The following is a 25,054-nucleotide window of genomic DNA, read 5'->3' as shown; positions in this document are numbered from 1 at the left end:
GACCTGATGATGGCGCTAGATTAAAGTCAGGGGATGCTAATGAGGACACAATATCCACTTACATTATGGAAAACATAAGTCTTAGAAGTTGCTATATTTAATAAGCAATTAAGTTACATTGTTATTCTTGTACAACTTCACACTCTTTTACAAAACATACACCCACCAGTTGTACAGTATATGACTGTATGACACGTCTGAGGAATGTGATCTCTGTAGGAGTCCCTGGCGCATTTGTAACAGCTTTTTTAACTTTACACAGTATTTACAGATCTCAACTGAACTAACAGCGCCTCAGCATGGCAGACAAGACATACATGTCGTCATAACTGCGAGTCTCTTTTAATAGATTTGATGCAGGGGGAAATTCCCAGCACCTGCTGGGCTGGAAAAGGGCCAAATGTTGAATCCAAGTTCCAACCTACTGGTTAACATCATGATAAAAAGGCCACTGGGCCAAACCTTCATATCTTCTGTTGTATTTACATACATAAACAGCTTATAGACATGTGCTATAAGAGATCACCCAAATACACGTTAACACCAATATCTCATAGACCACAGTAAAAATTCAACTATAATATTTTGTGGGCACCTTAGTATTTTAATTGAGCCATAATATGTCAATATGTTGAGTCAAAATGGTCATAGTAGGTCAATGTGACTATAATCAATTAGATTATTATACTGTGATGTCAGTAGTATCAGTAAGTCAGTTGATCTATAAAAAGTCAGTGGGCCAGGGGGAATTGTGATGATGTGTCTTTGGGGAAGTGGGTGAAGGTCCATGCACAAGTAAACATCCACTGCCAGCAACCCATCTATCTGTCAATATGGATTCTGCTAATGTTAAGTGCTGTATCACAACATCAGGTGAGAAATCTGAAATCTAATAAACTGTCTTGGCAATTCAAGCACCTTGTAGGAGTTCACAGTGGCAGAGATGAGAACATTTCCAATGCAACATGATCAACAGAGGCTTGAGATTTCCGACTCAGAGACCAGAGGAGGAGACAGGTGAACATTAAAAACCTGGAAGAACAGCCTGTTAACATGTGTTGTAATGATGCAACTTATTCATTTCTGAGAGTCGGCCATTCTTCCAGCTGACAGCCACAAACTCCATGTCATCCTCCTGTCGCTCCTGGGCTGTAAATATTGCTGCGGAAGATGTTTGTCGTGTAGATCATCTCTCTAATAATAATAACAATAATATTATTATGAGGCACCTACAGAATCTCTCAGGATAGAGTAGTGATGTAGTGTGGCGAGAACAGGGGGTGTAAAGAAGGAATGGCCAGATACTGTAGTCTGGCAGAAATATAGACAGAAAAAATACTCATCCACAGTTGACAAACAGTAAACACCATGTGAGTAATAAGTGAAATAGAGCTGGAAGTTGCAGCAGTAATAGAACAGAATAGCAGTAAGTATTGCTAAGTGCAGAAACTGCTTGCATATTTACCTCATAAAAGTTATTACACAATCAAAATACCCGCACAAACCAATACACTATACCAACACATTTCATAAGGCACATTAGCACAAGGACTTAGTTAAAGTGATAAAAAAGAACATCTTGGAAGTAAAACAGAAGATGGCAGATGGAGATGAATGGAGAAGATGAGATAAACATCTGTATGAAAGACGCCATACTGGTGCGGAGAATGGGGCGGCAGTACCGCCAAACAAAACCACATTCTGCAGCTTTAGGGCTCAATGTGCAACGCCCTAAGTAACAACCATCCGCTTCTTTTATACTGGAACTTCATTGCAGCTCCACTCAGGCTGCACCTGTGCAAGAACACGGACGAAACCATCTCTTCAACATTCTCAAAATGAGCAAACAATGGGGAAAAACTGTAACACAAAAACTGGAAGTACAGGTGTTGATGTAGTAACGGAATTCCTGGCTGACTGCACTGCTCAGTCAGTGGCTTTGGAGGCAGTGAGGGGTTCAGTCTCTGAAGGGTCTTCCTGAGGAAACACCACATAGCACACCTTCTGGCCCACGTATGTGACTCTTTCTGCGACACAAAAGACAACAGGAGGCGTAATTATAGGGACTGCAATTCAAATTCCTAACATATCTAAATATGTTTTAAAATTCCATAATGTACAGTGAGACGGACAAACTCACCGACTAGCCTGTAGACCCATTTAGGTTTGTCCTTCCACTGAACACCCACAAAGTATACAGGGACTCCAGTCAGCATGATGACCATTCCCAGGCCACATACCACTGGTTCAGAGTACAGACTGAAGCCCAGCAACACAGCCCAAAATATCATGTAGCTGATGGGGACCAACAAGTTTACCTGCACAGGACAGAAATAGACAAAATTCCATGCAATCCTGAGGATTTGTAATTTTGCCATCTTGCATTTATTGAGATAACACTTTTTTAAATACATTTGCAAAGACAAAATTATGATTAAATGTTTATTATTTTGACAAATGAAAACAGGGCATGTATTCTATACAGGTACAAACACACACACACACACACACACACACACACACACACACACCTCATGTAATAGACTTTTGTAAAACAAGGAGCTGCCAAAATATTATCCATGTCCATGTCAACCTTAAATGACAAACTACCTGCAAAGGCCCTTTCAGACAACGTTCTGCTCACCGCTGGGTTTGGCACTCAGCGAAAAAGGTGCCGCGGTGCAAGCCACTGAAAATATTAGTTTTCAAAAGGCAGCTGTGCCGTTGTCGCGTTGTGTTTGAAAGGGCCTTTAGTTACATCTGTGAATATGCCCATTAATTATTCTGTAGACAGCTCCACTTGTGCCATTATTACCAAGTCAGCAAAGTTACAACTGTCACTACTTGTTGAAGCAGGCTCTGCTCGCTAGTAGGGCAAGTGTAACATTTTCAAGCAATGCTTGATGTTTAATGTTTTTGGTCTGCCTAAGACAAAATTAACATTTACTGGCTACAGCTGCTACACCTGACAGTGATCTCATCTCCCAGACTCCCACCTTGCTAGCTTACTGCTAAAACAAGACACCAAATAATGTTAACCTCTGCAGTTGTTAATGTTTATCATTTTAAATGAAACAACTAGGTCACCTTACATTGTTTTCACATTTCCAGGCCTATTGCTCAGTTTGTCCTGCTGTTATCGTGTACTTTTTCGATTTATGATTAGAATACACAGATATTTGTAACATTTCCCAGTGACAGCTGAGAAGGTAAAAAGTTGATATTTAAGCAGTGGTTGAGAGTTTTGGCACAGGGGTCACTGGTTTAGTTAATCTGAAGCAAACTGCAGAGATATGATTTGATGGTTAATTGACATCCTGTTGTGTCTTCCACAAGGCCCTGTATGCAATACCCTAAGCTAAATGCTGTTATTGCAGCGGATCTGTGGTTCTCAGGTTTCTGTACCTTGATGGGTCTGGCCAGGTTGGGTCTCGTCTTGCGGAGGTACATGAGGCCGGCAATGGTTACCCCATAGGACAGATAGTTGATAAAGGACACATAGTTGATCAGGTTGTGTGTCTCTCCAATGCACAGGATGAATATGGTGGCAATGCACTGTGGGAGGTGAAGATAGGTTTAAAGGTCAAGTACATATTTCTAGTATTTTTGTGTGTATTGTGTTGGCTGCTAATCCCTCTCTATCTCCGTATTAAATTGAAAATTTAATATATTAAACTAATAATAATGCAAAATAGCAGTATTAATATTCAATAAAAATATGAAATGTGAAAATAATTTCACATGTGGCAACCACTTAAGTTGTATGTCCCCGTGAAGCTAGACAGGTTAAACAAAACTGAGTGCAGTACTCACGCAGAGCAGCAGGGCGGGGATTGGAGTGCAGTTCTTTAGGTGGATCATAGCCAGCAGATAGGGCAGGTGGCCCTCTCTGGCTCCCGAGAAACACAATCTACAGATAGACAGATACATACTCGTATGCATGTATGCATGCTTTAGTGTACAGCAAAGCAAAGTGTGTGTGTGTTCTACCTGGAGGAGGTGAACAGATATCCATTGATTCCTCCGAAAGTGGACAGTGCTACAGAGATTGGCATCACCCAGGAAAACATCCCCAGCAGCTTTTCCCCGAATGTCTGGAATAACACAACATCTGATGGATGACATTGTCTTTTACTGAAAGGGAAACTGGAGGTTTTTAGTCTCTTTAGGCGATTTTTGACTAAAACAAATTATAATTCTAATAATAATAATAATACACAGCATTATCCTTTACTATCCCAGGACTACTTTTCTTTAGAGGACTTAAAATTCAAGCAGTCACAAACTGAACTCATGACTATTTACTAAACGTTAAGAAGTAAAATTTAATTAACTTTAATCTTATTGACCAATTTGTTAATTGGTTGGTTGAGGTCTGTCTCATACAAGATTTGCTGCTTCACTAGACTTATAGTCTTAGACAGTACGTTTCCAGACAACTGAGACTGTTAAATATTTATAAACATGCATATAAACTGCTCTAAGCTCCTGTATGAAATATGAAAAATCTATTCGTGGAGCTGGAGAGCTGCTTACCACTGCCACAGCGTTGGAGGCCAGCAGCTCCTCAGGTGTCATGGATGAGAAGTAGGCAATGTTGGTCATAGTGTAGACAAGGGTCACCAGTGGTATGGAAATGTAGATGGCACGGGGCAAGTTCCTGATAAAAATAATGATATATGAAGTAATAGTGATAATTCAGGTGTTTGTGTTCACGTATTGCAAAACATGTGTTTTCAGTTGTGAACTAAGTGACTGAGCTGTACAGCATTACATTAAGTATGATATTAAATACTATCTGTGCATGTCATACTTGCGTGGCTCAACGACCTCCTCAGTGACATAGTTGAGGAAATTCCAGCCACTATAGGCAAAAGAGGCCTGAAGGAAGGCCAGCGCTATCTGTCCCACCGAGGGGTCCTGACTGAATTCAAAGGCCACACTGGGCCGCAGGGCATCATAGTGACCTGGAGAAGGTCAGAGGAAGGGATGTGTGAATACAACAGTGAATAAGTCTAATAATTACCTATACAAGATCACCTATAAAATGTATCTTTTAATTGTTTGGGGAAGGGGGTTTGGGGTGCATATTTTCAATCTAAATGTTGAAATTATCATAGTTTTTTGATTTACTGTTTCCTAATGAAGATAAAATACATGATCTAACTGTAGAAATTACTGTCATATTGAGGATTTCACCAGAAAGTGGATTTACCTCTAAAGATTTGGACGAGTCCGACCACTATAATTAGTGCCAAAGCGAGGAGTTTTCCTACAGTGAAAACATCCTGGATCCTTGTCGCCCAGCGCACACTGGAGCAGTTCACCCAGGTCAGGAATACTGTGTAGGAAAAAAACAAACACACTCACACTGATACACTTAAAATCATTGCATCATGTTTCTGATAGGTCTGGCCTTAAAATGCAGGGGTCTTTATAACAAATTTGCATTGCATACACTAAATTAATAACCTTCACTAAGGCGAAGTAATATGGCCAAAAATGTTATCACAATAAAAAAATTCCATATTATTGGATATCGATAATTAAATAATTTTGATAATTAAAAGTCAAATCAATATTTCTTTCCAGTTTAGAGGCATATATTTGAAAGTGAAAGTTGAAGAAACCAGATGGTTAATTTTGGTTTTAAACTATTGTTAAAATATTCGTAATATTAAGTAAATACACTTTTATGAAATAAAATCTTAACCTTCATGGAAAAGCAGCACATGTATTCATCAGCTGAATGCATGTTTTTTAGGTGAAGTTAGTTAGATGAGGTCAGTTGCTTTGACTAGAGGACTATTTTAGAGAAGTGCTAGCTTCTCTAGCCGTAACTAGTTAGACCAGCTACATTCCAACAAACATGTTTTAGCTTTTCTTTAAATATATTGGATATCATCATATTGTAACATTTTAGACTATGTAGGACATTCAGGCAGACTATTCAAACATTTAAAAATGGTGACATATGCACATAAATAATACGTGAGTAGAAAGGGTTAGATTCTTTTGTGTCCTCATTGTCTCCAATATACTGGATTGGTTTCAGCACTTAAACTGACCTTATTAAGTGTCAGTCAGAGTCAAGCAGAGTGAATTGTTTCCTAGTCCTCTCCTTAAAAGGAATGTTGGTATGTGGATGTCCATTGCGTCTGTCTTATAATTAAGTGATTTACAGAGAGGGACACAGATTACTGCTACTACTACTATCAGATCAGTACAATGTGTCAATATACTGAATTCCATAGCAAACTAGAATGGCAGTCGGAGAGTGCACACATCCGCTAAGGCCAATAGTCCAGTCTTCTATGACATGCAAATCTGCAAGTGCGAAAACTATATCCAAAACAAGAATTACAATATTGCAAAAATATGGCTGTGCACTGTTACAACCTTTTGTAATGTGACAAATAACCTTATTCCTTCCATACCTCCTGCATTTGTTTCTAGTGATGTTTGAGGTGCATTTTATGTTTTGTTGTATGTTTAGACGTGGCATACCATTCACTTTATTATGATATATATTCAGTTCATGTTGCCATAGACACCGGTGTTACAATTGACCTATGTTACAGTGCTACTGAAAGTGAAAAATAATTTGTGTGTTTGTGTTGTGATTCGGAACTGCTCCAAAATGTTATGGGTTCTTCCTTGTACTATACTACACCCTTCCACTAAGTTTCATGAAAATCGGGCCAGCAGTTTCTCCGCAATTCTGCTGACAGACAAACAAACAGCACCAAAAATATAACCATCTTGGTGGAGGTAAACTGGCGGTTTTGATACAACAAGGCCCCAGAAAGCCACCTGCTAATAAATGGAAAGATACATGTATATGTGTAACATAGTTGAAAAGTTTCAGGTTAAAGCCTACTAAATGAGACTACTATGCAACCTGCTGTTATGAAGTCGTACCTGCAGTGAACGCTAGTAATGACGAAGGATTATGGGTAATCCTCAGTGCTGTTTGTCCACATGAGATAACGATTCTACACTTTTGTCTGTAGTCATAAATGCAGGCATGTTTTAATAATACAGGTACTATTATTACAGTTACTAATCCAAGTAACGCTGCATTACTGCGTTACTGAACGCACCATCCTGATGTGATTGCGCGACCGTGCGGCAGGTCATTGACAGCGATCATATCTTGTTCAGGTCAGCTGTTTGCCAAAAAACTAAAGGAAGAATAGAGAAAGAGGGAGAGAGGCCTTCTTTCCACATATGTAAGTATCACCATTATTGTGTCACAGTCTAAGATGCAAAGAACATTGTCGTCCATTGTAAACTGGTTAAAGTAATACAGTAACATAACGAGTAACGTAACTGGTTTATCACCCAGTAGTAAGTCATTTGAGATTGACTACCAGCTATGTACAGCGTGCTAACCTGTGCAGCTGTATTCTATTGTTAACATTAGAGCCCGCCCGATATATTGGCCGCCCGATATTATAGGCCGATATGACCTAATTGCATTTAATCAGCATACGGCCGTTTATAACAGCAGATATATGACTATTAAAAAAGAAACCTAGAGTCAGATCCTTCACTCATGTCATGGGTGTTGCATAGTTTGCCCACCAGAGAGCGACCAGCTGCAGCTCCCCTGTTAACTACACTGCCTCACCACAAAAACCACAGAAGAAAACAATAAGCTGACCGGAGTTTACCGGAGCTTGAGCGAGTTAATCAAGTTAATAACATGACTTTAATAATTTTAATAAAAACAGACCCAGTCACTTCTCCTCTCCTGAAAACATTCAAGACTTGCTAACCCTCCCGTTTTTCACATCTCCCAGCAGCTCACAGCAGTTTAGTGTTACGGTAGTTGGGTGTTGAAAGCTATGCTGCTGGACAGACGTGACATTTATTTCAAACAGTGTGGCAGTTCTAACGAACGGTCCACATTTGTCCCTAGTTCATCACTTCTAAATATTCTCTAACGTTACAGCAGGTAACGCTGCCCGTTGCTAAATTAGCCACAAAGCTATCAGTGGAGGAGCGCTAACCTTAATGAGCCGTTAAACTATAGTTTCTGACGTATTCTAAATATATCTGCGAGCCGTCTGACTGCAGTTAGTTGGCGTGTCTGAAATGATTAAACCAGAGCGGACAGGTAAATAAACGTGAGCTGAACAAGAAAATAACACGGCTTCCTGTAGCTCCTCTTTTTATGACGTTGTAGATGTGAAACGCTGTAGTCAGAGCCGTAACGTTACGGCTCTGGTTGTAGTAATAACGTTAGTTAAATGAAATCTCAAAGTTGCAGGTCCTCGTTGTAGACATTCCTGTAGTATTAGATGCATTCAACAGCATCTCACTGTATCCTAGACGGCATGATTTATACCGATGGTGGTTCAATGGTTTCACGTGGCTTTGGAGTGCTGGTAAAGGGATGAATTAGATGTGAATGTGCTACATTGAAATTATGGTAGATTATGTGTAAAGTGAAATACACATGCTTATTCTCTCTCACTCTCTCTGTTTACAGATGGCTGAAAAAGTTGCACCTTCCAGAAGCAAATATTTATTGATGTGCAGTTGTTTACATTTTCACTTTTTGAGACTGTAATCGATTTTATTAATATAATCCATTTAGGAAAAGGTTTTATAGCCCACATACATACCTGTTTCAATAATCGGCCTGTTCTAAGTGTAGTTTATACAATAAAGGGGTCTACTGTTTTTCACTTTAATATCGGCATCGGCCCCCAAAAACCCATTTCGGTCAGGCTCTAGTTAACATAGCTATAACTTATTTGAAGGTGGGTCTCTGACATTGACAGCATTGTGTTAAGAACATAGATAGACTAACTTCTCAGAGTTAACTTGAATGCATTAGTTTGTCTATGTGTTTGTGAGAAAGATAGGGAGCCAGCAAGCAGAGGTACTGAGTCAATCAATGCTCTGCGCGCAGCTCCACAATGAATTATGATTTTACTCATATTAAATAGTATACAGTATGTGGCGGTCGGTGTTGATATTGTGGCGCGCCGTGTCGCCACAAATAAGTAAATGAAGGGGAATCATGCAGTGTGGTGCAGGTTTTAGAGACTGTTTTTATGTCATCTTAGTTCTGATTGTGAGTTAATTAAAATCGCCTTAATATTGGCGCATGAAAAACCAATCGCTGATCATCCCTTCAGTTGTCAATAGCCGATCCAATCGGCACAAGACTATTATACTTCACAATCAAAGCTTCATTATCCTGCGCTGACGGTAATGAAAGCAAATGTGGAGATGTGACGAATGAAGCACAAATTCCACACATTGTATCGGGTTTTTAATTATGCCAAAATTCAATCTCAATGTACAGGTATCATAGTTGACAGTATACATTTGACTTTAAAAAACACATATACGTTGTCACTACACGATGAAACATACTGTACATACTGTGCCATTTCACACGAGATACATATATTCTGCTGCCACTTTTAAGGTCTGTACATTTTGTCACTGACACATTCCTCTGTAAAATATATTTCCTGACAAAACAGACAGAAGTCTGTGGAAATGAATATTTCCCACTTCCTGTTTCCTACTTGCATAGAGAGAGAGGGAGGGAGAGTGTGTGTGTGTGTGTGTGTGTGTGTGTGTTTGTGTGTCCCTGCTCCCCACACTGCTCCCTAAGCCACTGAGACCTTCACACTGACCCTCAGTTTTGTGTGCTTGCGAGTGCCACCATAACAAGGGCTGGCCAAATTCCAAGTGAGCCAATCCGAACAAGTGCAAGTGGCTCTCCAGTTGCCCTCAAACTCAAGTGCGGGCTCACAAGTGAGAGGTTAACCCAGTAGGAAGTGTGAGTCGAGCTACCAGAACAGAGAAAGAAAGACAGAGAAAAGTTTTTCAAGCCTTTTGTGTAGTTGTACTTTTCCTGTACATGTCATACCACACATTTGAGTCTGACAAACAATGTAAAATAGCCAAATCTCAATTCTCATGTGAAATAGATTATTATGTAACTATAGCATAGTGTGCACAGCATTAATGTTTGGTGTCTAGGTTCGGACAATACTTACTTCCACCCCTAGAGGGCAGCTAGACTAAGAGCCTATAGATGGATGCTGACTGAGGCATGCAGCAAGAGAATGAGCAGAGCACTGACAGCTTAAACACACCGCCATGATTTCAAGGGTGTGTTTGATACGTGATGCAGTGAAAGAAATATGCCATGAGTTGGGCTGGCTGGACTGGCTTGCAGCTTTCGCTTCCTATATGCTGTATAAGGTACTGTGTGCTGTGTGACTCATCACATAAATGTAATGGCATTACATTACATGAAGGGTACGGCATGTATAAGGTTAAATAAACAATGAAAGATGTTAAATGCATGTTGTTCTATCTAGAGCATTGTAATACATTTATTCAAGACATTTATTATCATTTCTTATGAGAAAAAGGAAATCTGTGAAATACTGTGAATGAGCCAATTTAAAGTTTTAAGTAGAGGCGATTCTTCTTATGCCAGTTTACCAAAATAGGGTTTTATTCGGTGTATTACACTGCGGTGATGTGCAAAGGGCTGTGTCAAATTAACCAAACACATGGCTTTCTACAGCACACATAATGACATCTAAACATTTCTACAAACCCATAGATAGACAACCACAACAACCTCAAAAGTACAAATTCTCTAATAAATCCTGATTTAAAATTGGAAAACTAGTGAAAATTGTGTAATTTGTACAGCCCCTACCCCGGCTTTCATCTACTTAGTGACCACTGCCTGTGTTTCACATGCACTATGTGCACTGCGATGCATACTGTGGCACTTTATGAGAGCTAAAGATTAGGAAGTGGTTTGGGCCACAGGGTGTATGTGTGAGCAAGAGCATCAGGACTTTCCATCTTTCTTTGTCCTTACTCTTTCCTTTATATTTCTCAATTTCTCTCCTGACTTTTGACTCCTTCTCGCTTTTACATACTCTTACAAGAGTGGCATAGCAATATATGTGTGTGGGCACAAGCATATATGGGCAGGGGATCGACCATGTCATCCATCACTGAGGCAAGGTTCCCCTCCCTCTACAGAAATCTGAAGAAACTGCTTCCGCTGGCGCGGACATAAACACACACACACACACACACACGTGTGAATTTTTGGCAAGAGTTTTGGTGGCACCGGGCAGAGCTTTCTCTCCCCTACAACACTGCTGTGTTTTATAGTTACCCTAGCGGTGTTACATGCATTTCCGTTCCTGTGACACCCCCCACCACCACTACCTCTTCCTCCCCCTACTCCCCTCTGTGTTAACCATGACAGGAAGGAGGTGCCAGCCAGCGTGCTTTGAATGTGACAGCACAGGTAAATCCTGCAGTCACAGCTTCTATTGAAGGCTGCCTCAGCACCAGAATACTAAACTAATTACTGCTTTTACTCTTAATGGATTCTGATCCAGATTTATCAGAGGGCTTTAACCTCAGGGACGCCTCCTCATGGTCCAGGACCTGCTCACTGGAGTCAATGGACAGGCAATAATCGGCAATCCTGTCTATCCACCACAGGCTATCTGACACCAGAATCACCAGACTATCAGACTATAGAAAAAAACAAGAAGTAAAAACTTATCTTCATAAAATCTCTGTTACCAGAGGTTTTTTACAATAGTGTTCTCATGGATTTTGGTGTAAAATGCAAAGAACAACGTTATTATTGAAACTGAAACTGTTTGACTGTAATTTTGTTTTTAAATGCAGAGGTGATTTTAGCATCAGATTCCTTCCAATGATTCTATGCAGAGCAGCTTACAAGTTAACAGACAGCATTTTCTGTTTTTTTCCAGGATAGAGGGATGCTGAAGGAATCAAAACCAATGTGTGCATTATGTGATGATCTCTTTGTTTCTTTCTGGTTTTTCCCATCTGCCGAGCAGTTGTAGCTGTTAGTCTGGTGACTGACCATGATCCCTCAATCAAACTCTAAATGAGTTTTGTGCAGCATTCAATATAACAAGTGAAGCAAGGTCAGGGAATCTGTGGAAGTCCAGAACTGCCGACATTAAATCTAAGTAATGTGCATGATGCCAGTATCTATTCTTAGCCTACATACTGTGCGCTGCTTCATTCATTTGTGCCTACGCTGTGCCTAGTTGTATCCTTGTTCTGACTTTATGGAAGGCTCTCTTTTCCAAACAAACATAAAAGGGCAGAACAACAACACAGCTTAAAAGGGCACAAAGGACTTAAATGGTACACAGTGTGCCTGTGAAAGGCATTAGGCATTCTGGCAGCAGTTTAATTTAAGGCACCTTGTCGAAAACAGATTTCTTTCATTAAAATGAAATGGAAATTGCATCTTGCATTTTTATTTGAATAATGGCAATGTCATGATTTCTGCTTGTTTTGTGGAATAATGTTAAAGTCAACCATAAAAACCAGTGGGCGAGATATAACATCTGATTGGCTGAAATGTACTACTACAGCTCTTTTTTCTCCCACTGCTACACCATCACACTGATGTGGCACACACAAGTGGTACTAAATCTGTCTCCCTGCTGTGCTGGAATGAACAACAGAAGCTGCTATTGCTGTTTCTCCTCAGTAAAAGTGAGATCAGGATGTGTGTCTCTCCTGCTTTGAAAAAAAAACCCTAACTCATTCAATTTATTGTTAAGTATGATGCAAAATTGATGATGCTTGGGTCGGCGAGAACGGTCAGGTTTTTATTTTTTAATTTTTTGACATTTTCAAGAAATGTATTCTATTGTTCTTTGCTGAAAAATAAAGTGGTGTTAAGAGTAAGTCTCCTGAAATGGGTGTACTAAGCGCATGACTGTGCCGCTGTGGGCTGTCCAGTGCTCCTATTCTTAGAAGAACATTACCAGCCCACAACTGGACCTGTCTGGTTTTCACACACACACACACACCTGGGTCACTTGTGACTCTCATGCAGTACATTCTGTAAGCGAGGAAGGAGGAGGGACACATATCTAGGGTGACTCACATTCATAAACCCTTAACCAAGAAGTTCACTTGACATAACAGCGGCCTCAATCAGACTCAGCAGTGCAGAACAACAACATGTAATCCGGTTAATCTCCCTGGTTGTTTCAGAAAAGCACAGTCCCCCACCGCTGGAAAATGTTTCCAATTTATCCCTGGCAGCCAAGATACTTGAACTTTTTCTTTCATAAAATGACTTAATACTGATCTCCAGCTTTGCTAACTATGAGCGATTTGACAGGTTTTTGCCTCTGTGGGTCAATTCATGGTGTATGATTTATGGTCCTGAATTTGCCTGGAACTACATTTATGATGAACACTACTGCAGAGTGACTCACTGTATACAGAGTTGTGTGAGCCAAAAGGTTCAAAGAATGTGTGACCTTTGAATTTAAAATAAGAATCATTACCACATTTGCAATAACGACACACAGACCTGCCTAAATATTTATAATTTACACATTTACAATTTACAATTTTTTTAGCTTCAACACCTTCTTTTGGTGTTTGAGGGTGATGGAGCTATGGTGAAAACATTTTTCAAACTGTTTACTGGGATTCAAGCTTATATAAATGCTGATGACAGAAAGATGACTACAATCTCACTGTGACTATAGGTCTGAGGACCAGAGAGGACAATGGGAGTGGTAGCAGGCAGCCAATAAGAACATCAAACAGCTAACCAGAATGTCAGCTGGCCAATGGGATCCCCCATCATTGATGTGCAAGGTGTCCTGCCCATTTCCTGTTTCCATGGTGCTCAGTGACAGGAGCGTCACGGTAACCACTGTGAAACAATGCACAATGGCGTAGACACACCCTCTCATTAGCGGCGTCCACAAAGGCTGGCACCATTATATAGTCTGACACGGATACTGACACGCATGCGCACACTCACACACACACACGTGCACACACAAAACAAACTCGTACCACACTCAAGAGTACAACACAAACACACTCACACACAGAGTAGCCCCCTGGCCTGACTAACTAGGCAGCAGTTGTAACATTCTGTCGCCCAGAATAGTGGAGGTCCATCAGTGTACATGCTAACCCCGCCTGACACATTCACCCTCTCACATCTTTGCCCCCGTTTCTCCATCCAGTTCACACAAGACCAAACTGGCTGGCTTGTTGACCAGATGCATGCACAGTCTGCTTTTGCCACTGGCTATTGAAATACAGATTGCTGTACTCCAACATTTCAAGGAAAGGCGCTGATCAGATTAGAGGCTGGAAATAGAGCACAGCGTTTCACGAGCAATTATCAAATGACAATGACAGCTGTCAGGGCACTGTGAACTACCACAGTATCATCATAATATCTTCAAGCTATGAGATAAAAGTAGCTGGATTTGTATTTTTTTGTTTTTTTACCCTTTGTAGTTTTGTAGCTTTCCCATTGTTTTACATTCATAGAGCCTCTTCCCACACACTTTGGTCAATGGACAGATTCGTCTAGATTATGCTTTTTCCTTGCTGATGTTTGTTTTTCCAGCTTGTTTATGATCTACTGTCTAAGTTCACTGGGAGTCACTCTGGGTCAGACAGTCAGAGAACCTGGTATGTCTGAAGTAACAGAAGGTCTGAAGTGTGATACTGTGAACCGGGATGCCATGATGACAGAGCAATCAACCAGCTTGTCAGTTTGGAAACGCTGCGCAAAGCTTCTGGCAGACACTGATCTTCAAATGACCAATCACATCATTACATTTTCCTGTGCTGTAAATTTTTGTTTTTAAGGAATAGTTCAATATTTTGGGAAATATGCTTATTTGCTTTCTTTAGAGTTAGATGAGAAGATCATCTCCTTTAAATTACATTACCACTAGGACAAGGACATGGTATAGTATAGCATAAATACGGCAAACTGATGCGAATGCGGAAGTCCCATTAACCTGCATTCTATCGAACTGTTTGCGAAAAGAAGTCCAGCTCCATTAGAAATAATGGTAAAATTACCCCACTTCTCAGCTGATTTATTACCTCAGTAAACACTTTCCTAATGAGTTTATGGTCTCAATCACTAGTCTTCTTCAATACAGCATGATTTTTTAAATAATGAAGACTGTGATTCTTACTGCTGAATCATTAATAACTGCAAGCATGTAGGCCTGGGGCTGACTGTGAAAGTAAAAGGCATGTATAATAATAATAATAATAATAATAATAATAATTAGGCTATTATTATTATCATATGCAGCAATGTTGCTACAATTACGCTTCACACAACAATTTAGAAAGTTGCGTGGTGCTGCGGAGAGCCCCCAGCTGCAGTAGTAGGCCTGCATGGACCATTTTTAATATTCATCCAGCCAGAGGGAACGATCACGAACCATTCACAGCGTATCGGCCATACAAGCGACACAACCCGTACCGGCGAGGGAGTGGGGCGGTTGAGCATAAAGGGCCAGGAGATCGTGGAGCGATGATCGTTCCCTCTGGCTGGATGAAGTCTGATGCTCCGCATGATGATAGAGAAATATAGAGATTAATGGCAATACAGCATGCTATCATTATTTTAGAGACCCCCAAAATAATCAAATCATGCTTTTAGGGGAGCTGATGTCTTATTAAAGTGAACTAAGCTCCTGGCTCCCCCGTATTTCGCACCCTGGGCAGGAGTCTCTCAAATCGGTTGTCAGACAACCTGTTCCTCCTCGGAGTCAGCACAAGACTGCCCAGGCTAAAGAGCCTCGCCACAGGCGCACTAGAGGGTATTGCTGTCCTTTCACGAAACAATGTGAAGTAACATCTCCATCCCTTGAAAGACTTCTTTGGCAGCTCTGCCATTTCTGCGTCCTCATGAACTGGCGTTGAAGTCAAAAGTGAGGTCAGACGCATGAAAAGGGACGTTTGATTTATTTTTCTCTCCTACCGTTATGCAGATAGTTCAAGAACCAGATAGTTCAAGAACCAGTTCGTAAGTAATGCGATGATTTTGTTATAAGTAACTGTAATATGATTACTGAAGTTATCAATAGTAATGCGTTGCGTTACAGACAAAAGTAATCTGATTACAGTAACGCATTACCCCCAACACTGGTCGTTACCAACACTACCAACAAATGACAGTTAAGGTGAATTACAGATGCACCTCGAATCTCTCCAGAATCGCATACCCCACCTTTAACAGTTTGAGTCAAGCATACAGAGCCTGCATTATATCTGTGTTTACTGTCATTGTGCTTTATTATCATAATGTGAAGCTCTGGCAAGCAGCGGTGCTGATACAGGCGGATTGTGAGCTATAGTGTCTCCGGTAAACACACCAACCTCTTCCGTGTGATAAACAATGCTGGTCTGTTATGCAGGCTGTCTGTATATACACACACTTATCTCCTGAGCACTAATTAATCAAAACGTGGGAACACATTTTTGTTTCTCTCTATGGCTACTCCAGTGCTCCGTACACAAAGACTGGAAACAAAGATGGAAACAACTAGCCTGGCTCTGTCCAAAGGTAACAAAATCCATCTAGTAGCACTTCTAAAGCTCATTAATTAACAAGTTGTATCTTGTTTGTTCAATTTGTACAAAAAGTAAGGTGAAAAAACAAGTTATGTTTGTTTGTAAGGTGTCAAATATTTCTTGGCCGTGAATAGTGACTTCATGGAGTCGTGTTGTCATGTGCTGTGAGGTTGCCAGACTGTTTTTGCCAGTCTTTATGTTAAGCTTAGAGTCACCTGGACAGCTATGAGAATGGTTTGAATGAGTTTTCAGTGTTTCACAAAACTATTTCCTGTAAGAGAACTGTTTGGAACATGGTTATTTGCTCTTTAGGAAGTCGGCAATGTACCAACCACACAAAATGTAAATGTAACCTAATCAACCTAAAGTGCAACAACATTGTTGTTAAATTCAGAATCACCACAATCATCAGAGACGTAACAAAATAGTGATTGTGCCTACACCCAGTTCATAAAAGCTTTTACATTTGCTGTTTAATTGCTGCATTCCTGAAGTGGAAGGTCAGACAAACTCAACTTACACCTCAGCTCTTCTCCTCTCACAAATTTCAAGACATGCTGAAAATGAAACGTGAAGTGTGTTTGGAAGAACTGAACATGTAACACTGCACAAAGACTGCAGTGAGTTCTGTCATGTTTCACAAGATGACTGAATGCATTTCAGAAGCCTCACAGGGAAGGAATGAGTTTGTTACTTGACATCTGGCTTAAAGAGTCACTTTGTGACTTTAAATTAAAAGTCTTTGCTGTGGAAAAATCCTCCAGTGTGAAGGGGGACTTCAGGTCTTTTAAGTTTCAGTTTGTTTCATCAATAGAAAATTTAGAGGAAAACGACGAAGAAGAAGGGTTTCGGATCCACTGACTGACAATTCGAAACATCCCAGCCAAGCACCAAATATAGACTAAACAAAGGAACTAATTAATCATGACTGAAACACATCTGGACTTCAGAGGCCTTGGGGCTGTTTGTAACTCACAGACACAGGTGGTGGCGAGGAGTCTGGTGGCAATGAACGGAGGCAGGCAATTTGGGAAGGCCGGCTGCAAGACGTAATTGGAGAAGGTGAGCGCTATGACAGCCAGCGTGGTCGGATACATGATGAGGACGGCACTCCATAATAACAGGAAGCTACAGGATGAAGAGACAAAACAAGACAGTGTTTTATGTGAGAGTAAAAATGACTCTTTCTTTTAACCCAAGATTTATGGGGAAAAGTTGCTGCTACAAGCTGTGGTAGAGGTTCCCACTGCTATATTTCAGTTGCATCCTGACTTCGCAAACATGATTATGTTAGGAGCTGCCCAGCACCTCTACAGTTTCTGCAGACACAAATTCGCACAAATACGTAGTCTGTGGGCACCAGGAGCACTATGATTCAACGTTAGTAACGCAAGGCGAAAATTCTCTTTGTGTTTGGTCTGAGAAAACTTAAACTTACTGATAATAATTGATTAGTGTTGTTCTTTGCTACCTAACGCTGGCCATATTTAATGGCGTCTGAGGATGAAATCAGAACTTTGTTATATTATTATTACCTACTGCATCCCTTTGGACCCACAGGCATGCACAGTGCAGGGCACATTTGACCTTCTCAGACTTACAGTACTGCTCTATGATCAGCTGACATGTCACATGACCACATAAAAGTCACAAGACCTTCAGAGCTGATTGGTTCCAGAGAGGCCATCCTATTGAGCCAACCCTCTTGTGTAGAGACTCTGGACTGCTGCAGTGTAATCCACAAATAGTGACAAGTACAATTGCTGGAAACTAAACACAGTCCACATGAAGTGTCTCAAAACCTGAGATGTGGCTAACTGCCGTTGTAGTTTAGGCACAGCAGTGTTAAAACGTAAAAACGTAAAACAGTACTTACCCCACTAGCCCTCCAAAGATTTCTGTCACATATGAATAGTCTCCTCCAGACTTTGGGATGGTGACACCCAGTTCAGCATAGCACATAGACCCAAGGGCACAGATCCCCCCTCCACAAACCCAGACGATGAGTGACAGCCCCACTGAGCCTGCATGCTCCAACACTCCTTTAGGTGAAATGAATATTCCAGAGCCAATGATGTTGCCTAAGGAGAGGAGCAAAGATTAAACTTATCACACTTGCCTAACTGATAATTGAATATTTAACTACTCAGCTACACGGAGAGCACAACCTTCAGCAAACCAAGTCTACCTACTATTACACACAAAGCCATTTTTCAAAACCAACAATTGCTATATATGTCAGAGGTTGCACGCCTCTGGAGCAACGAGGGGTTAAGTGACTTGCTCAGGGACCACCCCAAACCGTCTTAACCATCGGAATATTTAGATTTAGATATTTCTGATTTTTCTAGTTACGTAATGAGTTATTTTATTTGAGGCTTGTTGATCCATATACAGGTTTTTGGAGGCACCAAAAAACTCAACCGTGTGAAAACAAAACCAGCTTGGACAAAGAAAAAACACAGCAGCAAAGAAATCCTAAGACGCTTCTTAAAACATTCCCCACCATGTGAATAAAATCTTCCTTTCAACTGATTTTTTATTTCATTGAGTAACTGCAATGTCCAAAGAACACCGTATCATTAACATTATGTCTATCATGTGGTGTAATATATTTTGGACTATTTGGCATTTAGTTGACTCTGGTATCTGCAGTAAAAAACAATAAAAGGTAACAATAGGTATCAAGCCCAGACACACACTGGTAAAGAAGTCAAAGCTCCTTAACAGTAGATATTGCAACGTTTGTTTATGTTGGGTGACAAAGAAGTCTAGCGGAAAGAAAGAGGGCACAGGTGGAAAGAACAGTACAGTTGTTAAAGCTCTCTCTCTTCTCCCTTCTCTTTAAAACGGCAAACATGTTTTGGTATTATAGTCATCATTTGGTAATGAGTGTAGCTGGATGTAGAGATGTGTGTACATCAGCACAGTCTGATCAGGTTGCAGCTCTGTTCTGTCACCTCACTGCTGTGTTTCATTAAAGAAAAGGACAACCTGGCTACAGGCCTTCTTGTTTACTTAATTTTCGGATTCTGTAGTCAGATGATTGCATAGTATAATAAAATAGTGAAAAGTCAACCAGAGACAACAATTATCTTATGATTTTTTGGTCATCAGTAATCAGTCATTGTGTGTTTTGATCCAGGCCTACTGAACTCAATGCCCTGTCTATTTCAAACACACATCTAGGAAAAAGTTCGTTTTGGGATATAGCCAACATCTTCCTTATAGAAAATAGCCCAAATGGTACAAAATGTTACCCAAAAAAAATGTCCCTGCTAAATAAATTCAAAAGTAGCCCAACTGGGCAGAAAACCACTTAATCTGGCAACACTGGCCACTTAAATAGCACACTGGTTACCAGAAGTGATTGCAAAGCGATCAATGACCTATATAATTGTGAAAGTACAACCATCTTTACAGCTGGAGCATAATTTTCCTGTTTATCCAGTTAGGCTGCTTGTATAATGTAAATAACACAGCAAACAACTACAGAAATAGAAGCAACACCTGTCCCACATATGTAATGACACAATCATAATTATATTAGATAGAAAGAACTGATTCAACTTGTGGAGTAGTGGAAACATGGCTCACTGGAGGTCCTGGTTCAGCTGTCCCCCAAACAGGGATAAACAGAGGTTCCCTGGTGGCTCATTTGGCTAAGACACATACTAATAAGCCACCATGTCATGAGTTCAAATACAGCCTGGTACTCATAAGTCATCAACCCCACAAAAAGAAAAAACAAAACAAACACACATAAGAAAGTAAGCAAACAGCAGCTGTCCAAGCAAAATGTGTTTTGCGTCTCTTTGGAGAACTTTGGGACAAAAGTAGTCTTCACAAAAAATGTAACTCTGTCCACTGTAAACATTTTAGCTGTTGAAACCCAGTGAGGCACGCCATAGCAGCTTCCCAGTTAGAGCAGCTCAGAATGCTCCATAATGATGCAGAGGGAGAGAGGAGGTCCGAACACTGCATTTATCATTGTCAGATTTGATTGTGGAGGCCGTGGTGAGATGCAGCGCCCGTTACATAAGGCCTATGTTGTGTTTACGTCATAAAGTTTGGCATCGCAGCTGAAAGCGTGAATCAGAGTCCTACTGACCCTCTCAGCCTCCCTGCACCATAGCTGAGAAATGTTCTGAAAATTACTGCTCAGATTAATCACCGTTTACACAAATCACGGAGAAGCCTGTGTGAAACCAAAACAGAACAAAATTGTTCTTATTTCAGTCAGAAGGCTTGTGTGAAATATTAAATATGAAATGGTGGTAGGTGCAGTGTCTTTCTGTGTCCTACCAGTATAAACAAGCATGAAGCAGGGAGCGAACATAACAGCCCTTCCCCCAGGGGAAACAATCTTCTTATAATTTATGGAGCGGTGGTGGGGCTGGGGTACTGGTTGAACTGGATGTGATTGTATGTTATATATTTACAAAGCAGTGTGACATAAGTACATTCAGTTTTGGTTAGAAATCATTATTTGTCATTTAATACATTTGGTTTATTGTCTAGCCCTAAATGTAAGCAAGTAGTAGCTGCACACAGAGAAGGAGCAGCCAATAATCCACCTTACTGGAGTGGGGTGTTAGATATGTGAGTAGGCTGTATCTGGTGGGTAGTCGCATGACTCATATTGTATATGTGTAGTGTACTAGCTGTACAGGCGTCAATCCATCTGTGCTTCACAGAAAATACTTGACAAGTAACCTGAGTTATTTGACCACTCATTTCACACTAACAATATTAACTTAGACAAAGTATGTAACCCTTAAAGCGCTCTGATATACTGGTAGGTCAAAGAATGCACGTTTCTCTAAAAAGCACAATAGACATGACCTTGGTTATAAAGATAAGCTATTAAAATGACAAAATTACAACTGAAAGTGCCACACTGCTGCCTTTTCCTTTGTAACCTTTTTCAGATATAAAAACTAAAATAATAAAAGGGCCTCCGTTGTTCTCTGTATATAAGTGGTTCTCGTAAGTTTGTATCAGCATTGTAAAAAAAACTACTGTGGAAACCTGAGTTCAACGGGCTACAATGTCCAACATCTGTGTTCAGTTTTCAGTCATCTTGGTTTGTTCCACTACTCCTACTCCACCGCCTACTTGTGGTGTAGGACCTTATAATTTGCAGATCTCCTCTGCAGTGGTACACTTGTGACTTATGGAAGTGATGGCAGTACTTTATGTCTTTACTGGCATATTCCTAATACTTCATGGCAGGTCCCTGGCACCAAAGATGCCCAGTTGAAGTCAGTACTGTCCCTGTTGTGCGACCATCTATAGGTGATTTACCGAGGCTGATTAATGACTGCTGGCAAAGCTAAAACATGAGATCGTATTTCACAAGCATGTTAAATTGTAACTTCAGAGTTCAATGCAGTGTGTGAGATATGTCAGGATGCCTATAGGTCTATACCTACAATATTTTATGCATTAAAGAAATAAATATTTTAAAAATAATTTACAAGCAACTACATGCGCCACAATTCAGCTTTCAATTAAAGCAAGACAATTTTCTTTCTTTAATTTCACAGAAGGTGCACTTAGCCCTCCCCCTTCACCTACAATGGAGGCAAATATATATTAAGTACTAAAAAGGGTAAACAGCCAGGAAGTTCTTCATGCAGGACATTATCTGTTTTCAATTTAGATTTGCAGCTTCAGCATAAGTCCTGGCTTTACGTTTAGAAAATGTCCTCGCTTCTATTATCAGTAACGATCAGACTGGTTTCACACGAGGAACATACTCATCTCATGATGTAAGAAAACTGGTCAGTGTTACTCAGCATTCATCAATGTACAGACCATGTTATTTCTCTTGACACTGAGAAAGCTTTTGATCAACTGGAATGACCCTACCTGTTCCTAAATTTGGACTGGGGCAGGACTTTACTAAATTACTTTAGATCTTGTATACTTTACCTCTCTGCTGTAATCACTAATAGGCTGTCCCTAGAGCCCACTGCTGTTTGCCTTGGCTATGGAACCCCTAGCTGATATCATTAGACAAGATGTGAGAAAGAAAGAAATCTCTTTAAATAACTGGCAGCACAATATCTTGCTTTATGCTGATGACATTTAGATTTTTCTAGACTCCCCAAAGACAGACTCGCTATCTCCTCTATAGAGTATCTGTTGGTAGATATTGTGCAGCTTAAATATAGTATCAGATGGCTTTATAAGATACTTTGCAGTCTCAAGACAGACAACTCTGATAAAGTTAAAGGTAAGTGGGAATCTGATCTGGGCACTATATATAACCAAAGGCCTGGAATGCCTTGTACAGCCAGCCTTCTAGTGTCCTAGCATCTAATTCAGCAAGGGAGAGGCAATTTAGGCTTATATTACTCCTGAAGCCAGACACAGAGTGAATCCAGATCTATCAAATCGCTGTACTAAATGTCAATTTGCTGTTGGTTCATATTTTCATTGTTTGCGAAGCTGCCCCTCATATCTGGTGATTTTGGACTACGGTTGTTTATTAATAACATTTTAAAGTGCCCTTTACATCTTGGTGCAAGGACTTGCCTGCTGGGACTAAATGATGAGTTACCCACTGATTTATGTAACAAAGACCTTTTGCATATTTTGTTGCGCAGAAATGTATGTATGTATGTATGTATGTATGTGGATCACTGATAAAGCTCCCACTCTAAATCAGTGGCTACATACTTTAACAAGCCTCATGGATTTTGAAGCATTCTCCGCAGCCTTAAAGGAAACCCCCTTTTATTCTAACAGATCTGGTACCCCTTCTTCTATTGGTTTATTGTCAGTGTATTGTTTTTTTTCCTGCTTTACAAAAACTTGAGTTTAATAACAAAATATGTTCAGAAGAAGAATATCAAATATAAAATATAAAAAGGTGATAACCTGCCTGGGTAGGGCTGGTTATTATTGTAGAAACAGGCATTTTTTGTTATATTTGTTGAAATCCTCTTTACCTCCCGACAGCAATTAATAAATTAAATTCTCTGACACAAAAATGAAAAACACTGGTATCTGTGGCTGAAATGATGGCCAACCTGCCTGTCTACCTGTGCGCCCATGCACTCATCGCACATGAAAATGTGTTTTTGGGGAAGTGGCTTTGCAGGGAGGCCTAAAAGGGAGAGTGGATTTTTCAGTGGGATACTTTCAAAAATTAGCTGTCCCTTACAGCAGAGCTGCACTACTCTAAAACTAGAGTTATATGTTAAAAATCCATAGTGTGCAATGAAAAAATCCCATTAATCAAACAAAGTCCAAGAACAAAATGTCTCACACAAAAACACACAATAACATTCATGTCATTCATCTACTTCCTGCTCTTGCCTCCACATATAAAGATGGTGGATAAGAGTTGTTGTAAGCTGGGCTTGGGGAATCCTCTGCATTAATGTTACATTATAATAGCACATAGCCTACTGCATAACCTGTTGAGTTTTCTCCTGTGGATGAGGCTGATTCAGCGGCTGCATAGAGCATGCCTATTGTACATTACCAGTTACAGGAAACAACACAGTTTCCTGTTTAAAAAAACTTAACGCAATGGCTGCATTTTATTCCAAATTTAAATATCCTGGCCTGCAGAACGAGTGAACTTTTAGTAACGTTATGGGCGATTTATAACAAGATGATTGCAAGGAACGTTAATTGCTGAGGTCTCAGGGAATCAAACCCCAAACCTTGGCAGTGTTACTGTGTTAACGCTCCACTGTGCCGCAGGACCACATGGAGGCTGCGTTTTGCCTCTCAAGTTCAACATGAGAAGATCCAGCCACGTATGCATCTCCATATTCAGATCACCCTGACTGATGCAACAGTTTCCACACAAAACCCCAAACCCTGCAGTACGAACTGGACCTAGACATCAGAGGTGGTCCGTGCGTGTACAAGCGACTCTTTCTGTGCGCATTTTGGCGGGTTTGTGCCATTTCTGAATGATAAATCAAGTGAATTTCCCTGCACTGTACTTACACTAGATCAGAACCCGAACAAAAACGGACCCCGTCTGTAGCTGACTCCTATTGTGTGCCATAAAACTTTTAACAGCGCACACCCGCCACGTTACAGCACTTAACCCGCCAGCCAGCCACTCACACGTTTCCCGGTTAACTTCTCCTTGTAGCTGAACTCACCGTATCGACCCGCTCTCCATTGATACACCACTCAAGACAAAAGCTGTCACACACTCACCAATGATAATAGCGCAAGCGCTCAGAAGTCCAATTTCTTTTTTAGAGTGACTCTGTCGCTCGTGGATGAGTTTTTATCCTTCTTCTTTTTCTCTTTGTCCTCCATTGCCTCCGCCTTTCAGATGTGCTTCTTGCTCGCCTCGGTCCGGTCCAGATACTGTAGACTGAACCACGCTCCGCTCTTAGGGCTGCCAGTCTAATCTACTGATGAACGAGGAGGACGTGCGCATGCGTACGGCCCAGCACTGAAGCCACTACCTTGTTTCAGGTATCTGAGGGTGTGACATGCCGGGATCTCACGTCTGAGACTTGAAGTACACAGAGGAGGATATGTTTACTTATCTTTAGCGTTATTTTATAACCATAACACCCAGCAACATCAAAATATAAATGTGTAGGCCTATGATTTTTCTCCCCTCAAAAACACACTGTAGGCC

At 40.6% G+C, this 25,054-nt stretch overlaps 1 protein-coding gene across 1 annotated transcript; it reads right to left on the bottom strand.

Moving 5' to 3' along the window:
• Window positions 1–68: 68 nt before the first annotated feature.
• slc7a10a (solute carrier family 7 member 10a) lies at window positions 69–24,808 on the bottom strand. Its single transcript, XM_038701432.1, is given in 12 exon segments — window positions 69–2,027; window positions 2,141–2,318; window positions 3,406–3,555; window positions 3,814–3,910; window positions 3,991–4,094; window positions 4,537–4,660; window positions 4,814–4,967; window positions 5,216–5,341; window positions 17,402–17,553; window positions 18,302–18,506; window positions 24,619–24,663; window positions 24,666–24,808. Coding segments are annotated over 12 exon segments (1,494 nt in total). The 5' UTR covers window positions 24,724–24,808; the 3' UTR covers window positions 69–1,926.
• Between the last annotated feature and the right edge of the window lie 246 nt (window positions 24,809–25,054).

The sequence above is a fragment of the Micropterus salmoides genome, unplaced genomic scaffold (assembly GCF_014851395.1).
Source record: "Micropterus salmoides isolate LMB-PRFRI ecotype aquatic unplaced genomic scaffold, ASM1485139v1 Ms_hic_scaffold_6, whole genome shotgun sequence".
In the NCBI taxonomy this organism is placed as follows: Eukaryota; Metazoa; Chordata; class Actinopteri; order Centrarchiformes; family Centrarchidae; genus Micropterus; species Micropterus salmoides.
The sequence above is the reverse complement of the archived record's forward strand: the minus strand, read 5'-3'. Positions and strand labels throughout refer to the sequence as shown.